This window comes from Chelonia mydas, chromosome 1 (genome assembly GCF_015237465.2).
Source record: "Chelonia mydas isolate rCheMyd1 chromosome 1, rCheMyd1.pri.v2, whole genome shotgun sequence".
Classification (NCBI taxonomy): Eukaryota; Metazoa; Chordata; order Testudines; family Cheloniidae; genus Chelonia; species Chelonia mydas.
The window spans coordinates 104,670,758-104,692,091 of record NC_057849.1 but is presented as its reverse complement, the minus strand read 5'-3'; the positions used below and the strand labels follow the sequence as shown (position 1 = coordinate 104,692,091).

Genomic DNA, 21,334 nt, shown 5'->3' with positions numbered 1-21,334 from the left:
ATGGGAGCAAAGGCAGGAGCCGGGGATGCTGGAGCTTAGGACGTGGCGAAGCGAGGCGAGCGGCGCGGGCTGAGGAGTTGCGCTCCGGAAGCCCGCCGGTGGGGCCATGTGGTCCCCGGTGCCTTCCCCCACCTCCGTGGGCAGGCGGAGGAAGAGCGGCGGCCACTGCGCCAGGAGAGAGCGAGCTCGGCGCGGGAGGAGATGACGCAAAAGGCAGCGCTCCCCCCAAAAAAGTGCTTCTCCAGGACGAAGATGGCGGCAACTTAGCCCAGGGACCAAAGATGACCGTGGCCACCGGGAGGCAAAACCCAGGCAAGCCCGCCCCGCGCGCCGGGGGAGAACGCGCCCCGCGGCCCCAGCCGCCGCCGCCGCCGCCGCCGCTCACTGTCACCAGCCGCCGCCGCGGCAGCAGCAGCCGCCGCCGCCTCCTCCTCCCCTTCCGCGTCCTCAGCCGCGCTCCGGGAGCCCTGCAGCAGCGCCGCGCCGGCTAGAGCGCGGGTGGGGGTGGGGGGTGGGGGGGAGGAGGGAGCGGGGAAGACGGAGACCGGGGTGCAGGCATCTGTGCCAGGGCTCTGGGCTCAGGAGGAGGAGAAGCAGCCCCGGCAGCGTTAGGAAGGAGGGAGGCAAGGCAGGCAGGGGAGCTGCTCTCCTCCAGCCGCCCGTCGGCAGCGGGGGAAGCGGCATGCAGCTGGCAGGGGGCAGCCGGCTTTTCTCAGGAGAGCGATGGAGATCTGCTATCTGACAATGCCTGGGTGAGAGGAGGGGAGGAAAAGAAGCAGCCAGCCAACCCCACCACCAGCCGCCACCACCACCACCACCAGCACCACCACCACCTCCTCCTCCTCCTCCTCCTCCTCTCTCTGCATTGTTGCTCTCATCTGCTCCACCGTACTCTGTATTGGATGGATCTGTGGTGAGACCCAGCCGGATCCACCTGCAAAACCCAACAACATTTCAATAGGGAGAGGACGAAGAAGAAAAAGAAGAAGAAGAAGAAGAAGAAGAAAGAAGAGAAAGAAAGAGAGAGAGAGCGGGAGAGAGAGAGAGAGAGAGAGGAAGGAAGGAAGGCAAGAAAATCCCCCCCAATCTTTTAAGTCAATGCATATTGTGGTGACACTGGCAACGGAGCCCTCACGGTGGAGTCGGCCAGGGCTGCGCGTTCCCAAAATATGACCAGGGGTGCTTGGATGTGCAGTCGGCAGTACGATGACGGCCTAAAAATCTGGTTTGCACCCCGGGAGAACGAGAAACCCTTCACTGATTCAGAGAGGGCTCAGAAATGGCGACTGTCCCTGGCATCGCTCTTGTTTTTCACAGTCCTGCTCTCTGATCACTTGTGGTTCTGTGCCGAAGCCAAACTCACCAGGACCAGAGACAAGGCGCAGCAGCAGCCCGAGCATCCGGAGCGGGAGCTACTCTCTAGCATGGGGGAGCCCTCGCCTGCGGCACAGGCGGCCCATAGACTCCTCTCCTCCTCATTACCCACCCTGCCTCCCTCCCCCAGCAGCAGCGGCGGCAGCAGCAAAAATAATAACAATAACAACAAGGCTATTTTTCTAGGGAACTCCACCAAACCTTTTTGGCGCCTGGAGACGTGTTACCCGCAGAGCTCCGCGTCTGGCCAGTGTTTCAGCGTGGAGGATGCGGACTCTGTGTGCCGGGGGAGATGGAGCCGGGAGCAGCAGGTGACCGGGAGTCATCCGACTCCGGGCTGGAACTTGACGGATTTTTACCTTTCCTTTTGTAATTCCTACACCCTTTGGGAGTTGTTCGCCGGGTTGTCCAATCCGGACACTTTGAACTGCAGTCTGGATGTGGTGCTGGAGGGGGAAGGCTCCTGCCGCCAGTGCGTCCAGGCTTACCAGCGCTACGACCAGCACGCTCAGGAGAAATACGAAGAGTTTGAGGTTATGCTCCAGAAGTATTTACAATCGGATGAATACTCGGTGAAATCGTGTCCTGAGGATTGTAAGGTAGGAGCCCTGCTGTGTTTTATGCTCTCTTTCATTGATGGGCCGGCTGGTTGCTTTCCCTTTTATTGTTGGTGGTGTTTTTAATTCGGGTGCTGATGGCTTTAATCAGTAGGGAGGAATTGACTCTTCTAGTGGAAACTGACAAGGAGCCCTTATTTACGCATTGCTTGCAAGGAAAAGAAGAGTGATCCTTGGTCCTCTGGGAGTGCAGAGCTGGATTTCCCCTACTCATGAATATGCGATTGGCTCAAACTCGGCTGCCTGCTTCCACAGGGCTTGGATGCGGCTTAACAGAGAGGCAGGGGTAGGGGCTGCATGCCGATTAGAAGGACCTAGTACGGCAATGGGGTGTGAATGGGCTGTCCCTGGTTGTTGACCGGCTGGAGTGGACGTGGGAAGTTGGTTGTTCCGCGGGATCAGCGGCGTGGTTGCTTGGCGTTTGTGTAGGCGCTCGGTGGCAAAATGTATCTGTTTCGGTGCGCACCGGGGGAACTTTCTGATTGCTGTGTAAGCGATGGGGCTATGCGACGTGACTCTCTCCTAACTTTCAAAGACAAGTTACTGGTTGTCTTGGGCTTTTGGGTTGAATCTCAGTGAAGTCAATGGATGACATATGTCCGGTGTTAGCTGACTTGCAAGTCGTCTCGTCTTAGAGCTTCCAGAAGCAGGGTGCTCTCCAGAATCGCTGAAGGACAAATGTTTTGGTGATTTGGCACAACATTATGAATACAGATGTGTTGTTCTCTTTAACATGTGCAATGTGATGGGATTCTGGAGGAATCAAGAATGGGCATTTCCTAACGTACGAATAGAGATTGTGGCAACGCGATCACGTGTAAAAAGGAAGACGTTCCAGATGACTATCTATGTATGCGTATGTGTCTGTGTCTGAAGTCTGCTCTACACAATCTGTGGAGTGGGGAAGAGCTCAAGGACTAGAGTGGCTGTAAACAGACACTGCAGTGACCTTTACTAGGGAAGAAATGATGACAGAATTTCAATAAACCTCATCGTTAGTCTTTGTGTATTCCCCATGCTCATTCAGAACGATCCAAAGACAGATTATTTTTCTTCATAAGCAAACAGTGTCCCACGTTGATAGCTGTCTCTCCACTTTGCACAAGACTAGTTGGCCCAGCTCTCAAGGCGGGAAAGCGCAGGGAAAGGGGCCGTGCTTGGTGCTTAAAATACAGTCTGGTTTTTAAAAAATATTTTCTGAACAACCAAACCATCTACATGGCTTCTGCTCTGAACTGGCTTGCCTGAATTTTCTTGATTATCTACTGCATTGGTACCTTAACAAATCCAAACCAAATCCTGCTTTAGAAATCTGAATCAGCTGAGCACAGCAGCACATACAAATTATCTATCTGAACAGAAGGCTTTTCTGGTGAGCATATTGAACAAGAGAACCTGATCCCACACCCGTTAGTGTCTTTTAACTTTAACAGGGCCTTCTGGAATCGTTTGATTATTAAGGTATATGCCTTACAGAATCCCATTGTGTTGAATATGGGCAGTACGAATAAAGATAGCTTATGTATACTGCCTCAAAGGACAAACATATGCATGTCCAAAAGTCCAATAACGTTATCTCATTATGTAAATAAAACCTGATGTTATCAGCAAGAAAAATATGTCTGTAGAGTTTTTCTCATTAAGTTCAATAGGAATAAAAGCAACTCACAAAGCAATTTTGGACCTGCATTTCCTGGATCATTTAACCGTATATGTATATGTAAACACACACCACATGCATTTTATACTTAGACTACAGTGTAAATATCTTTTATCTCGAAATTGGCTGATTTGGAGGCAATAGAAAATGTTTAGGTAAGGGCCACAAGTGTGAGGGCATCATTGCCATTTCAGTAACTCCTTCTCCTGGAAATTGATCTCCTACCTTGTGCTGCCAAACGAGCAATATTTACATTATTAACATGATGTTTTAAATCATAGGCTGGTTTGATTGGACTTTTTCACCACCACATTAACAGTTGCTTTACCATATATCATAGCATGTGAGAAAGGGAAAATTGCATAGAATACTAATTATACAATACTGTATATTATTTCTTTTTTTTTTCTCACTGGGGGTTGATGTGAATACATGTTTTGAATGAGTGTTCTGAAGAGAAATAAAAATAAAATTAAACCAGTTACATTTTAAAAAAGAAAATATCCGTACTTGTACCTTTCCAGTAAGAAAAGGGGCAAAAAGGAAATACAGAGCAAATTACTAATAGTTCTTGGGTTGGGGTTGCATGCACTAGACCTGCCTGCCAGTGCTATTCTACCGTGTATTGAGAATTTGTCCAACCAATCTATGTGACAAAGTGAAGACAAAACAAGAACAAAAAATCAAGTAGTATTGTGCCTTTTGGAAGATATGACAAAGAAGTGATCTGGTCAACTATATTTTTTATGTGTGATAATTAATGATCAGATGCAAATCCCTACTCCTGTTACACTGGCTCTTTTCTAAAACAGTTGCTGTCCAACGTGCTGAAAAACAGAGCACAATGCTTACTGCTCCCATAGTCTACATACACTGGAGATATATAACTATGTCACATGTTCTCTCCCTGAATTTATGTGCTCATATCTTTTAGGGCATTTTCAGTCTTATATATCACTATGTGAAATCCAATTATTTAGCAGTCTTAAGCAGTCTAGCGCTGCACATGGTATATAGTAAGGTGATTTAGTGTACTGTATACTCAATTGAATGTACATGCAACTATAAAGTCCTACTTTTTTTTTTAAATGCTCTATCTTGGGGAAATGACCTGTTTAAAAACAAAATAAATAGAAAATCCCACTTTACTATCTTGTTTTGTTCTTTATAAATACTTGATTTATTTTAAAAAAAGGGAAATAGCTTTGCTAATGTACTCAAATCTGTGATAATTAAATGTCTAGATGATATTTAAGAATTATGTTAAAGGATCAACATCTAACATCTGATGAAGAAACAGAAATTTGACATCTAATCATATATAGTTGTTATACCCCATTTGACTGGTTAATGTGGTGTGCTCCTTTTTACTCTGTATTAAAAGACAATATGAAAAATAAAGAATTCACTCAATAATCATATATATAAAGACAGGTCAGAAGTGAAATAAGAAAATCCATTCAAGAAATTTATTTGCATTTAAGAAAGTTTTAGTATTCTGGGAGAGTAGCTACATTCTGGAGGAGAAGAGAGCATTTCATCCAGTTAACAATTTTTAGTTGATTACAAAATCAGGAAAAGTTACTATGAATACCACTCACTGTAACATTTATATTCTGCTGGACCCTCTACTCTTTCTTACCCCAGCAACCTCAAGAAACAATTGATTCATAGGTTAATAAGTGGCAATTATGACATTACTCGTTCTCTCATGCAAATTATTATACCTTTCAATAATTATAATATAAATCACAATTAGCAAATATTGCATGTTTTTTTACTGTATCATTCTGAAATACTGACTTTATACTTTCATATTTTTACCTAAAAGTAAGATTTTTATGAGTTATTGGACTTTCTTCTCTTGTATGCCTAGTAGTTTCTGGAGTTTGTTTTAGTCATGTTTTGTATTATGGCAATACCTTTGTAGTCAGAAATTTTTTGGGTTAGTATAAATTCACTTTTAGATATTCTGTTAAGCTGAATTTCATATTTAGGCTCCCAGATCTTCAAAATAAAAGCATATTAATTAAGTAGAAAGAAATTGCTTCCTCTAACATCGGTAGATCTTGCTTTTACATGTTACACATATCTGTGCATCTAAATTTGAAGCAGATTAGAGTAGTTGCTTTAAATACTCAAGGTTCAGACACTTATGCTTGACTATGCCACATAAACTGCATACACAATGTATACTGGTTGCGGCTGAGCTTCTCTGTGGACTTGTTTCTGTTTTACCTTCACGTGTTATTGTTGTTGTCTCACTGTAATTCTATTCTGGTTTCAAAATATATTGATCAACTGTTGCATAAGTCTGGTGTCTTTGAACATTTTTTTGTTTACTTTGATAATCACACATACGAGGGATATACAAAACAAGAAGTACAACAAAGAAAAAACATTTATTTTAATGCATTTAAATATTGGGCTGGGTTCTTAGCTGGTGCAGATTAGTGTAGCTCCACTGACTTTAATAGAGTTATGCTGAGTTACAACAGTTGAGAATCTGGACCATAATTTATTTTAAACTTTGATTTTTACAAAAAATTTGCTTTTCTTTTGAAATATTAAGAAACAGATTGAAGTAATGTTTACATCTGGGGAAATTATGGTAATTGTGATTGATAATATTGATATAGTCTTGTTAACCAGGAATAACTGATACTGAATATAAATGGTATTGGGTTGATGTTAGAAGACACAGTTCCTAATAATGAGTTGTCAGCTTTCCGTCAGGGGAAATACTCAATTTCTTATTCTTAAGTCAGAAGCCTATTGCTTTTCTGGAATAGAGGAAGATTCTGGCTGCTTCTGAGTCTGAACTGGGTCAAAGCACTAAGTAGGCCATACAAATGTAAAGGTTTTTTTAAATGCTGGTTTTGGAGACAGAGAATATTTTCTGTATGGAAAGCATTTGAGCTGCAGAATATTCTTTGCAGACACATTTATTAATGCTTGTAGTTGCTGAACAAAACAGTTAGCATCTCAGAGTCAATTATTTCACTGTAAGAAACTAAAGTGTATGAAATAAGACCTTACTGCCCTTTGTCAATACTAGCTTAAATACTGTGATGTGTTTTTCATGTATTTTCATGGATTGCCATAATAACATCTAATTATTCTCTTTTAATGCTAGGATACCAGAGTGGAAAAATTAGAAGATATGCCAATATTTTTACTTTCTCTGTTAAAGAAAATGGGTCAAATCCTGCTGGAAAATCTGTCATTAACATCAATGAGATGACTGAGCAAGGGCATCAGGCTTGGGCCCACAGCTCTAAAATTATTTTGTTTATTAAAATCTTTCATTGCCAAGCTCCCCACTGAAATTAGTTCAAGGAAAATGGCATGGTAGATTCAATATATTTCTTCAGTCTGGGCCTTATCCAAAGTCCAAATCAGTGGGAGCTCTTCCATTACTATAATGGGCTTTGGATCAGGCCCTAGATATCCTAAAGGATGATACATAAAACAAATACACTATAAAGATTAAATAATATTTAATCAGTTCAGATTTGCAATTTTAAGTCCATGCTGCTAGTAAATTTGTAAAAATAGTTGAATTCCAATGCTACTTAGTTAAAATATGGGTTCCTGAATATTATTATTATCACAAGTATTCAGTTGATCCGTGAATATAGCTGGTATGCTTCTACTCCTGGTTTTTATTTGATCATTGTGTTCAACTCTTATTAAGTAAGAGGTTATTCTAGAGCATTTGAAAATAATTAAAATTACAGTATTTCTCATTTCATTGGAAATATCATGGTTTGTATGAACCATGAGTTTACCGTAGTACTTTTTTTTTCTAAACAGAAGATGCACTGTAATTGGATTTTGGTTTAAGCTCTTAGTTAAGTAGGCAGAAAAGAACAGATGAGAAATTTGAAACCAAATTTCAGGTGATGAGAACCTTTCTATTGCAAAGGTCAAATAGACCAGTATTTGACACAAAGCTACTTTGGAGTTTCAGTCACACAGCAATATTTAAAATTTAATACATTGGGGAGTGATTCTTAAAATTAATCACTAAGAGTGAAGTCTTATGATTTGGCACTGGTGGACAGTATCTAGTATAAAAGGCAATTGTAAAAATTGAATTACAAAGTTGATATTTAAAAAAAACCTCTGGAAATATAGTGTGTATTTTTAAAACTTCGTTAAAGATGAATAACATATATTATTTTGCAGGAAATTATGATCAGTTTGTTTGCTCTGAGGTAAAATTATTTTCATGCTGTACAGTTTAAAATACATCATGTAATTTAGATAACTTCACAAATTGATGTTTGTGCATATTTGTTTGCTGAACTGAATGTAAGAAGTTAAATCAAAAGCGTAATTTTTTCCCCTGGAAATTAGTTTGTGGATTTGACATGTGGCAGAAGTCAATACCTCTATTATAGTTCATTATGGCTTTCTTGTAATTAAGGCCCTGGTCCTGCCTCCATTTAAGTCAATGGCAACACTCCCATTTACACCAATGAGTTTTGGACTGATCCCTAATGTCTTGATTCAGAAACTACTTAAGTACATGCCCAATCTTAAGTACATAACTAGTGCCAATCAAGTCAATAAGATTATTCACATGCTTAAACTTAAGTATTTACTCAAGTGCTTTGCTGTTCCGGGGACAGAGTGCTCAGTAGCTTGTAGATCAACCCCTTAAAGAACAAATTTCCCATGACCATAATTCTACCCTAAAGACTGGATTAGTGGCAGCTGCCATTACACATGTGGGGATCTTAGAGCCATATAGGGTATGTTTATGCTGTGTTTTAAAACTTGTGGCAATAAGTCTCAGAGCCTGGGCCTAAAGACTTGGGCTCGCAGGGGCTCATGTTATGGTACTAAAAACAGCAGTGTAACTGTTTGGGCCCAGACTGGAGCTCAGAATCTGAAACCCTCACTTCTCCCTGGGCTTCAAAGCCTGGGCTCCAGCCTGAGCCCAAATGTCTACAGAGCTGTTTTTAGCACCATAGCATGAGCCCAAGTCTGTAGGTCCAGGTTCTGAGACTCACTGCCACAGGTTTTAAAACACAGTGTAGACATACACATAGGGGAAGGTCTCATTGCTCTGCCTTCAAGCCTCCATTCCACACTGGTTCATTTGGATCTTCCTTGTACAGTTTGTAGGCGATGCAGAAGACTCTTTCCTTCATCCCCATTTCCTATTAGGAAAAAGTCATCAGGAAGTTAAATACAGTTCTATCGTTTATAATGCCTGAAGATCACCTGGTCTTTACTCAGTCCAACAAACTCACACAGAGATTGGTGCATGTTTTGCTCCATGCTGGTCTGAGTAAGGATTGCCTAAAAGGGCAAAAAACATACACACATTGTATTCTTTAGTATGACTAATACACCTCAGAAAACAAAAAGTGACAGTAGTATTAAAATTAGGTTTGTGGGATGTTGTGTAGAAATGCTGATTCTAATGCAGATTGAGTGGGTTTGGTTATGCATGCTGGTACTTGGTGCTGTTCTGCACCAGCATGGTGATATCACCAGGTTCATGGGACCTGCACACAGTCTCATGGGAGAATTAGAGATGTGTTTTAGAGATGTGAATGGGAGTAAATGTATTAGATTATGTGATTGCATCTGTGTTAAATGGGATGAGGGTGGTCTAGCTTTTGTTGTTGTTGTTGTTAAGGACCCTGCAATAGTATTTGTTTCTGACTCTTACAAAAGCAAATCTTGTGAGAGCAGGGTGTAAAAGAATGGTGGTCTGGTTGTTTCCCTCCTTATAAGATATTCTGAGGGGTGTGTGTGTGTGTGTGTATGTGTGTGTGTGTGTGTTGGGGAAGGAGGTGGATGGATTCCAACAGCTTTCATCCTCTTCTTCTCTCAGATCATGCAAGAGGGAAACTCCAAACCCAGCTATAATCCCCTACAACCCTCTTCATTCAGTATACACAGATCTGCTCCCAGTGTATACTCAGAGGCACAACTGCTTGTTTCAGTGAATAACATATGGTTTCACTACATTTTAGTCTTGTAAAAACTGTAGAGCCATCATAGCCAAGAAAGCGAGTGAGCTTTAGCTTGCTAAATTCCAATTATAGGGTCAGGTTAACTGCTTGAAAGCACGAAAAGGCAATGGAGTTGCACTGCTGTCACTGAGGGCATGTTTTAGCCTGCAAAAAAATGTGTTTTTTCATGATGAAGATGTGTGAGATGGAAGGAACTTAGCTTGACGTTTGGAATTCTGGTTGAGTTACTTGTAAGCACAGCATGTGATATATGGAAGTCCTGGATCATTCATGTGGGATCTGCACTTGGAAGGGTCTCCCCAAGGATGTTCCCCAGCTCATGCCCAAATCTGGGGTTCAGCTGATTCTGTGATATCATTGCCCCCTCCAGATTCTGCAGAGCTCTCTGTGGGTGTCTGGACTGTGGGAAAGATGAAGATTGGGTGGGCAAGAGAAGATGTGGACAGGCCAGGGGTGAAGCTGGGGGCGAGGGGGCGGAGGGGATGAACATTATCTGCCCTTCCAGTCTCATGGAGATGTTTTGGAAAAGAAAATATATTACTAGTATTATCAATTGTGCTAAGCTCCATCTGCAGAAGTTTCAGGGACAGCTGCAGCTGGGAGGAACCTGGGTCCAATGAAGCTACACTGCCAGGGAGCCAGAGATAGGGGCAGGCAGGTGCCAGTGAGACAGTTCAGGAACTTCACATGAATGTCATGGCCTCCTGAAGGTCTTTGAGGATGTTTTTTTTCAGGATGTTGCAGGATGGGGGCAAATCTTCTCCCGTCCCTGGTAGGATGATGCAGAGAGAGATTCTTAGGGGATTTCTTCCCTGTGGTGGTAAAACTTAGGAGATGGGATGATCTGAACTGAACTTATTAAGAGGCAATATAAATGGGATGAGATTTCCAAAAGTGCTGTGCTTTTTGAAGTCAATGAGAGAGATCCCATTGTCATTAATGGGATCATATCTAGGGCAAAGTTGAGGGCCACTTTTGCAATGAAGTAGTGAATTTTTCAAATGTATCTAGTGAAAAATTTAAAGAAGTAGCATTTTAAAAAATAGGTTATTTTAGTATTGCTTGAATATAAGAAGTTCTATGGTCTTCAGGAAAATCAGAAGCATTTTCTCAGGGAATGAATGTAATTCCAGTAGTTATAAAAATATCTTGAATGAGTCCTGAATGTATATTTATTTCTGGATGGTCCTTACTTCTGCACAGTGGATTATAAATTGACTTTATTTGCCTGAGTACAACTTGCAGATGCCACTGACAGCCTGGCTAGAGGGTGGCTGAAGGAATGGCTAGAACAACACAAATGACGTGTTGTGATCGGTGCTCTCTCTGTCGGGGCTGACAGAACTATTGATCAAGGTGACAAAGTGACAACGTGCATATGGAATCTATAGCTTGTCAAGCTACTTCATCTTTGTGGAGTATTGTCATTGCAATGAATCCTTTCATTACATGTTCAATGTATTAGCAATCAAAACCATAAGGAAATTTCTCATGAAAGAAAAAAAAATAGATAGTCTGTGATAAGTAGCTGATAATGTTTCTCACTTTGTCAGTTATTCTTTTAGGGAAAAAAACAGACGTGTTTTAGAATTTATTGTCCATTTCTGATCATTTTTCTACTTTGGTTAACATGCTTTTAATTTGTCAAGAGTTACACTTATGGGAGATACTAGCCCATTTCATCACATTTAAATTTGTATCATTATGCATCCACTTAGGAATATAGTTTTGATTTAAGGTTTTATTATATAAAGAAGATTTTGAACAACTCTAATATGTATTAAAGCAAATTAGAAAAGTTAATTATATTATCTCTCAGATTAACATGCTACAGTAATTGAGTTCTAAATACAAAATCATAAACAACCAACATTTCTAAATGTGTTATTACAAATTATTTTCATTAGGTGAGAACCCTTCTGAGGCATATCAATATATTTATACAAGTGACAGATTAGAAATTAGCAAGATTTTACTGGGTTTTGCTTTAAAGTAAAGTTTAGTTTGTAACAACAACAACAAAAAAAACAAAGTAAATGGAGGATTCTTTTCAAATGTCACATTCCGGCTTTTATTCACATTGTGTATTATTGTAGAATAGATACCACATGTACATGAATCCTGAAAATTTACTCAGCAAAAAGTGAATGGAAATCTCACTTGAGTACCATTAACGTTTTTATCACATATGATGTTTTTTCAGAATAGGCTTCTATACAGAAATGTGTTGTGAATAATAAGAACACCTTATTTAGTCACAGTTGCAATAAAAATTCTTCTATATTGAGAGATTTATAACTGAGCTGTAAAAGGAAATCACTCCAGTCTGAAACTTGGTGTAGAAGCACTCAGACTGGGAGTAGAATTCTTTACAATAGATAAATGAAAATAGCTCTTTCATGTTCAAGATACCAGAGCAGAAAAAGAAACACAGAAATTGTCTGTGCCAATAACTTTTTTGAGCTCCTGCAATTTAAACAGCTTTTTGCATTACAGTTGGAAATGTGCAGAAAACTAGGTTTTGATGTGGACTAAAACCTTTGGTGATTTTCAGAGGAAATTACTCTTCTCAATACAGAGTAACTTTGTTTTGTCAAATTATCTGGCTAGAGTCCGTTACGATCTTAGTGTTCAAGGCTATATTCTTTGTGTACCTAAATTGGGTGCAGGTTTGGGCCCCGTTTGTGTAAAAAAAAAAAAAAAAAGGGGGAGGGGGGGAATGTTATAGTCTAAAGTTCTCTGAGCTGAAGATTTGCCACAGACTTCCAAGGAAGCAGGACTGAGCCTCTGGCTATGATCAGTCCATAACTCATCCTATAGAGGTTGTGGGTTTGCTCCAGTAGCTTGTCCACATGAAGAGCTTCCAATGAAGTAAAGGAAGCTTCATTGGGTGGAATTGCTGTAGGATTGTTGCTATAAGGAGAGATCCATTATTCTGAGACTACTTAGAGAGGGCCATATTTTCAGCAAGTTCCAACTATATTTAATACTTTTGTCTATTTAAGTGAGATCCTTAACATAATATACATTAATCTTAGATATAGACATCTAATGTTTTTAGTGTCATATCAGGGATTCTAAATGTTATTTTGTCTATCTTAAACTCATTTTATTTCTAATGATATTCCCTCTAGTACTGCAATTAGCCAACAGACATTGATTAATTTATCCTCACTGTCTTTGGGTTAGAATACTGGTTTGGTTTAATGTCAAAGATGAAAAGTTAACATTGTCTCCCTGATATTAGAAGTTCTAAAGTAAAAAAAAAAATCATATAAATCTCCCTGTACATTTTGTTATTAAAACAAATGATCAAGTTCATCTAATACATTTTCATAGAATATCCGGGTTGGAAGGGACCTCAGGAGGTCATCTAGTCCAACCCCTTACTCAAAGCAGGACCAATCCCCAGTTTTTGCCCCAGATCCCTAAATGGCACCCTCAAGGATTGAACTCACAACCCTGGGTTTAGCCGGCCAATGCTCAAACCACGGAGCTATCCGATCCAGAGACAAGCATTCAAAATATGGCCACCAGATCATCTCGAGGCTATTGCTGATCAAACATTTGCATAAGAGCAAAAACACCTAATTTTTTTTCTTTGCTTATTTGATGTAGACATGCCAGTGAATGAGGACAAGCACCAGGATGGATTTTTAGCTGCAGGCTGCAATTTTAGTAAAGTTAACACTGGGGAGAGGTGCTACCTCCCCATAATGTATCCTGCCCATCGTTCATCCTGCCCATCGTCCATACTCTCAACTACCAGGCCTTTTAAGTGGTTCCAGTGTAGGGGCTACACAGGTTCCTACCATAAAACCCATAACACAGAGTAGACTTTTCTCAGTCTATCCCTAGGACTCAGCTCTCTCTTCTGAGTTCTATCATCTCCACCTCTGCACAGGGGAGAGAGGGTACTAAAAGGTGTGTGTGTCGGGGGGGGGGGGACGACTCTGGCATGCGAAGGACATAAGGTCTTCCCCTACCCCATGAGCATAATGCCTATCAGTAAAATCCCAGGTCTTTTACCATAGTCTTCTGGAGAAGCTTTGTTGTGCATTCAGACAGAACAGAAATGGGAAACCTCTGATCCTAGATGAAAGTTTTCTTGCAGGTGTCACTGCATAGTACCTGCCAGAGTTTGGCGTGGTATTATAAAGATGTAGAAATTTATGAATAAAACACATTTAAAAATATTGGGCCAAAATATTCTCTCAAACCCATTTGTGTGACCGGGTAAGTGTATTGCATACAAATCTATCTATGACCAATAGGAATTTTAAATGATGCTTTATTTTCACCCAAATAGATACGGTCTGATTCTCCTCTACGGGAAATCAGGAGTGAGTTCATTTAAATCAATGGCATTATTCCAGAATACATGTGATGAGAGAGCAGAATTAGGCCCATGTGGATTAAAACTCCAAAATGTGAAATGCAGAGAATAAATTTTATTCAGATTACTGAATTTGCTAGAAAAGGGGAAGCACAAAATTATGTTTAAAATGCCCAGTTTCCTGTACTTGACTGATTATATTAATTTGCTGTTGATGTTAGACTAGTGCTGTTTCTATTCTTTGTTGCTGTGTTTGGTCTTGATCCCATTCTCCTATTCTATTGATTTTTCATACCATGACAAAATACGATGCACTTAATTTGTTAAAGCTATGAAAGGAAAAATTACTGAGAGACAGCTCAGCAGAATTAATTTGCCGCTTCCAAACAACAGTATAGGTCATTCACCAGTGTTGTAAGGGCTGATACTAGTTAATACAGAGTAACTCCATCAACGTCTAGATTTACACTGGTGCATCTGAGTTCGGAATCTAATAGAGCTGGCTGAAAAACAGAATTTCTGCTCCATGGGAAATTACAACATTTCACAATGTGTTTTCATGCTGAATGGGAATGAAAAGCAAAAGTTTGAAATTACACATGGAAATTCTGAAAATTTTTGATTCAGAAACATTGAAACGTGAAGTCAAAACATTTTGTTTCAATAATATCAAAAGGTTTTATTCTGATAATGGTTAAACATTATAATGTAATATACATTAAACAAATTATATTATTTTAAATTGAATATGTACTATTACAATTGATATAATATAAAAACAAAAATAATCAAAATTATAGTCAAAATATTTTTACCTTATTGAAATGAAATGTTTCAACATCATCAGAATATGAAATGATTCATTTAGACTTTTTCTTATAAAAAAATTCATCATGTTGCTGTAAAATGTATTGATTTGATCAAAACTGCATTTTCAGATGGAAAATGGTTCAAAATGTCACGAGCTCTAATAAATAGTATCGGAATATGATTGGCAGATCAGACTCACAGGGTTGTCAATATTTCAGATAATGAATGCTTCGGGAAGTTTTTCTTATTCATGCAAAACAGAATAAGGTGGTTATATGTTAACTGCTCCAGGTGCAATAGATGATGTATCTTAAAGAATTACTTTAATGGATTGACTTATGAACACTTTTAACTAATAAAAGGTCAGACAAGACATTTTTCTGGTACATTTTTATTGTTTTTTTAGGTAGATGGCTCAAGTTATGGTAAGATTTTTTTAAGACTGTCATCAAGGGCTCATTCTGTCTTACAGCTATTTTAAGCAGAGCTTGTATACACAATAGAAAGGCGACATTTTAAACATTAATTCCCAGATAAATAAATGAGTTGTGGTGGAGTTAAAATGGAGCATATGTCAGTAACCTAAAGGTAAAATCCTTACAAGAAAATTTCAGTTAGCAAAATCAATGAGGAGAGAGCCAGGAAAAGTCAAAGTTAAGAGGATTCTTACTCAAAACACAAACTTTGCAAGTATAAAAATTTGCAGTTAAGGAATCAAAACAACCTTATCTCTGCCCCCTTGACTATTTCAATTCCCTTCTTTATTCCTTTTATAGCTACTTTCTATGATGCAATTTTATTTGGACCAAGGACTTTTTCTAAAGACTTTAAGAAGTCCCCAGCTATTCTTTCAGGTGGAGTAGTAAAAATATGCACTACAGATTACTGGTTTATAAATGAGGCTTGGATCATTGGTTGGCACATGAAATTATAAGGCTAGATCATATAAAGTGCTGCATACCTTCAGTACCTAACATGATAGGGCCCATTAATGGGGACTCAGGAACAATTATCCTGAATATGCTATTTACCTAACCAGGAATTTGTAAGTAAGATTTTTTTTCCCCTATGGAGTGTGTAGGATGTAAAGAAGCCTGGAATTGGCACAACAAGTGTGATTAAGAACAAGGCCTTCTAGTTGTTATGGTACCCAAAGAAAGTGACGTTCTTTGTTAGGGATGGATAGGCTGAGTTTTTTAAAAAATTTTCAGGGCGCTTTACATGGGAGGAGTTAAGTTATTTTGGATACCTTAAGTGTGAATTGTCATACTTTCAGATGTTTGGGTTTAAACTGAATTTGGAATTTTCCTGCTTGCTCAGGTTCTTTTTTAATTATTAAAAATTTCTTATAAGAATTTTCAGCCTTAAATTGCTGAATGTATCCTGTGAATCTTAACCTCACATTAATGACTTTTTTGGTCCAAATTTTCTTAGTTTTCCATAGAGTCCTAACATGACACTGAGCAAAGAATGGAGCTTTGGGCTGGGGAAGGGTGGAGAGTGGGAGAGGAAAGATGTGGCATTCTCTCTTTCCTTTAGAATTCTTGAAGTCTGTAGAGGAGATTCATGCCTCTTGAAGTTCCTAGGAGACATCTAGAACTCCCTTTGAACCTTATTAACTCACCACGAGGGCCCCAGTTCCCTTCACCTCACAAACTCAAGAGCCTTTCAGATCCCACCACTCTACATTGCTTGCAAATGTAAGGAGGCTTGTTGGGACCCCCAGTCCCCTCCCCCTCACAAGCCTTTAGTAAACTATACAGTTAAAATGTCACAGTTTCACTCCACACAAAGCGTAATCCACACACAGAGGTATACATGCCACACAAAACCTGAGTGCATGGGCTTTGTGTGGGGAATTACTCAGGTATTGAAGAGAATGAAATCTATGCCCAACCTTCGCTCAATATCCAAATCAGCTCAGCAGTTTCTTTAGGGCTGCTACTTCAACCCCTGGATCAGCTCAGTGATCCATCCAGTTCAGTACCCTGTCTCTGGCAGTGGACGAGGGAGGTGAAAGACTTGCTGATGGAGAATGTTTCTTCCTAACTCAAACTAAGCAGTGATTGGCATATAAACATTCATGCTTGGGGACATATCTTTTCTCTATATATTATTTTGTCTAGTGTACCTGGGAGTGTGCTCATTATGGAGGAGCTGTGGTAGGGACTCTATTGTTAGGGTAACATTTGAAAATGAACTTAAAATGGAATATAAATCCTTGTTTTTCTCTAAAAGCCCATTGTCTTTCAGTGAGAAAATTCACACAGAGCTGGTTTGTAGGCCCTTTGAAGTTTTGGTTTTGTTTCTCTTTGTAATTCTTAACGTGGCTCTGGCTGAAATTGTTCTTTGGTAGCCTTATTATCCATTGTTGATGGATATCTGTAAAAAACCCATTGTATACCTACACAAAATTTGGTAGAGAGGTGTAACCCCTATGGTAATTTAAAAAATGTTGGATTTCGGGTTATTTTTGTCCATTATACACCATAAGCAAAAGTTTATGCACAAGCTGTTAGAGAAAGTTTATGTGCAGCTGTGCATAAACCTTCTTTGCTGTTTGTGTCACTGCACACACACTTGGTGCCACTCATGGACAGCTGTTGACGCAAACGGATTTGTGTGCAGCTTCTATGCGTAATGGAGAAGAATCTATTTGTGGCTTCTGTGCATATCTGAAAAGGGTCTCATAGGCAGCTGCTGCCACATAAGAGTTTATGGGCAGCTTGAGCTCCTGTCACATAGGGTTCATGTGCAGTAGCTGCTGGTGCATAAAGCCTTCTCTGTTAGCATCTACACTTACCTTATGTTTGCAATGCAGTTGAAGGTGTGTTTTGCAGCTTGGGTGGGCTTACCTGCGCTAGATTTAATTTAGCTAGCACACTAAAAATAGAAGGGAAGATGTGGCATCATGGGCTTCGGCGTGGGCTAGCAACGTGTGTATGTACCCTGGGTCCCTGGCGTGCTTGTACAGCCCACTCTGAAGAGCTGTATCTTCATTGCTATTTTAAGTGTGCTAACTAGATTGAAGCTAGCACTGGTAGTCTCCCCAAGCTGCCAATCACACCTTTTATTGCAGTGTAGCTGTACACTTAGCTGTTGCACGACACCAGCCCCTTTCTTAGGAACGCTAAAACAGTAGGAAATTAATGTACAAAAATCTTTGTTGTGAAGCTGTTAGCATTGCTCCTCACTTGACACAAACCTGCAAAAGCAAGGAAATGGCCAGTTAAAGGACTTTGCAGTACACACCCTCTTCTCCTTCACCCATACGCAAAACTACTGCCCATTACTAAAACTACCGTTCACCTTGTTGGATGAAAAAAAGAGATCCACTTCAATTTAGGCTTAAGCAGTTTCTTTTAGCCTTTATTGTGCACATTTTAAGATAATACTGTTATTATTTATGAATTGCATATACATGCAAAAACAAAGCTGAGAAAAGTAAATGATCAAGTTGCTTTACTAGCGGACAAGGTAACTCTTTTCAAATCTCTGGTCTCTGTTAGGTTTGCCCCTGTGTCTTCTCCACTCTCTCTTATTATCAATCACCTATCTTTTATCCCCTGTTCCTTAACTTTGCACAGACTCAGCTTACCAGGTTACCTCATCTGTGTACTATCTATTCTAAACCCCCAATTAAAACATTCACATGATTAAATCACAATAACTAACCTGAACAAATACATTTTTTACTTATACTGCTAAAGCTTATTTTTATCTGTCTACTTCTGTTATGCCCCCCTGACTCCATCCAGTTGTTATCTTACAATAGTTGGTATTCTTACTGGTCTGTTTTTTTGTCCTTGAGTTTTTGCTTGTTAGCTTGTCTTGTTGGAGATGGGGGGCTGCACTTGGAGCTAACAGGTCCCTCTTGACCCTATGCTTCACCATGCTATTTGCACAGACTAAAAGTTTTACATATAAGATGCACAAACCAGTTTCATGGTTTACACAACCCTGAAGCTGTTTCATCTAAATTCTGAAATGCTGCCTCTGCAGAGACCTACAAAAAGCAAAAGTTACTTTATATTTTCATATACTACCATACATAATATTCACTTCTCTAACATTTAGTATATATATATTTGACTAATACTGTTCTTTACAGAGTTCTCTAACAACCTCAACCTTCCCTTCTCCCCACCACCCTTCAACCCTCACCTATCACTATTAGTTATGGATGTCAGGGCAGTAGTGTGTTGTGCTAGGTGAGGATAGATTGATATACGGGTTGATTGAAGATAATCATCCCTGGGGGGCAGAGATAAGGTTGTGGCATGTGGTCTGTCACTGATCTCTGAACCTCCTCTATTTCTTAAGATAGTTTGCCCACAGCTAAATACTGTATTACAGGTGAGGACATATTATTGATTTATATAATGAGACTGTAATGTCATCAGTATTCTTTTCCATCCCATTCCCACTGCTGCAAAAAAAGCAAACATCATTCTTGGCTGTATTAGCAGGAGTATTGTAAGCAAGACACAAAAAGTAATTCTTCCGTTCTATTCCACCTTAAGAAGGCCTCAACTCCAGGCTCCACATTTCAGGATAGATGTAGACAAATTGGAGAGGGTCCAGAGAAGAGAAACAAAAATGATTAAAGGTCTAGAAAACATGCCCTATGAGGAAAAATTGCATTTTGTTTAGTTTTCAGAAGAGAAGACTGAGAGGGAAAATGATAACAGTTTCCAAGTTCATAAAAGGTTGTTGAAGAGAGGGTGAAAAAATATTTCCCTTAACCTCCGAGGATAGGACAAGAAGCAATGGGCTTAAATTGCAGCAACGGAGGTTTAGGAAAAACTTCCTAACTGTCAGGGTAGTTTAGCACTGGAATAAATTGCCTAAGAATGTTATGGAATTTCCATCATTGGAGATTTTTAAGAGCAGGTTAGACAAACACATGTCAGGGATGGTCTAGATAATACTTAGTCCTGTCATGCGTGCAGGGCACTGGACTAGATGACCTCTTGATGTCCCTTCCAGTTTTATGATTCTATTATATGTTCAAAGAATTCAAATATGTTAGTGAGGGACACAAGCCATGCTGCTTTGTTTCTGTCTTATCATGTTCATCTAGGTGTTTCAGAATTCTATTTTTAATTATTGCTTCAACCAGTTTATCTGGTACTGATATAAAGCTTACTGGTTTGCAAGTCAGGATCCCACCTTCCCGAACACAGCACTTGTTTAAAAGATAAATGCAACAGTTGTTCTCTTTCAGACCTCAGGAAGGTAACTGATTTTAATGAGAAATTAAATAGTTTTGTTTTATTATTGTTCTCAAATTGCTTCAGCACTCTTGAATAAACAGCATCCTGTCTTAGGGATGTGTTGATCTTTAATTTATCAATACGTTCCTCTTCTGACATTTGAATCTTCGAATGTACCTTAAATTTATTACTTGAAAAGAATAGGTATCTCTCCAGGATTCTCTGTGGTGAAGAGCAATGCAAATAAATCATTTAGCTTCTGTGCAATATCCTTATGTTCCTTTTACTCCCTGGTAGCATAAGGGAGCCACCAATTCTCTTTCAGGTTCATGTTTCTGATATATTTTAAAAGTTTTTTATAGCTTTGGCTGTTCACTCATCATATTCCTCTTAGCCCTCTTAATCCCCTTTTTATATGTTACCCGCCATAGTTTATCCTTGAGGAGGGCCTTAAGTTACCTGCTCAATGTACATATATTCACCACTTGGCCATGAGGGAAATAAACTGGGCAGCCTTCCACTCCGATGAACCTGCTTTTGGTATTCTACGTTCATACTTAAATTGGACTTTTTACTCTGTGACTGGGTGGCTAGGTTGTACTAGGCTTTATCTTTAAGTTAGAGGCTAAGGGCTTGTTCTTACCACGGGGGTAAGTCGACCTAAGTTATGCTACTCTAGCTACGTGAATAATGTAGCTGGAGTCGGCGTAACTTAGGTCAGCTAACCCCGGTGTCTTCACTGCGCTGCGTAGATGGGAGACGCTCTCCAGTAGACTTCCCTTACTCTTCTCAGAGAGCTGGAGTATGGGGGTCAACCGGAGAACACTCTGCCATTAATTTAGTGGGTCTTCACTAGATCCACTAAATCAATCCCTGCTGCATCGATTGCAGCAGTGTCGATCCGCCTGTAATGAAGACCAGCCCTAAGATATTTGTAGTTTATTTAATGGGTTTTCTTTACTTTACACTGACATGTAATCAAGCAGCCTACTCATCATCAGTACTGAACACCCACTTAGGCCAAACTCCTTTGTGTTCACTCTGTCAGTGCTTTACTCTGGGTCTTCTCTCTGTTTGAGATTTTGTGATGTAAAATTACTGTAGCACAAAAATTCTCTCAGGGGGTATGTGTGCGTGTGTATAATTCCAGTATTTCAAATTTGTTTTCATCCCAAATTGGGACAAAATATCAAAATACTGACATTTTTCACAGAATGGAAAGACCAAAACCTTTCCATTGGGAAATGCTAAAACATTTTGTTTTGAATTTTTGATTGAAATGGGACATTTCAACATTCCTGAATCAAAATATTCTATGAACTGAA

General features: G+C 39.8%; 1 protein-coding gene across 1 annotated transcript in view; it reads left to right on the top strand.

Moving 5' to 3' along the window:
* The first annotated feature begins 443 nt into the window (after positions 1 to 443).
* The window catches only part of NALF1 (NALCN channel auxiliary factor 1), a 781,386-nt gene continuing 760,495 nt past the window's right edge, over positions 444 to 21,334 (top strand). Inside the window, exon 1 of the mRNA XM_007055856.3 lies at positions 444 to 1,973. Within this exon, the coding sequence (XP_007055918.2) occupies positions 1,170 to 1,973 (804 nt within the window). The 5' untranslated portion in view covers positions 444 to 1,169. The remainder of the gene's footprint in view (positions 1,974 to 21,334) is intronic.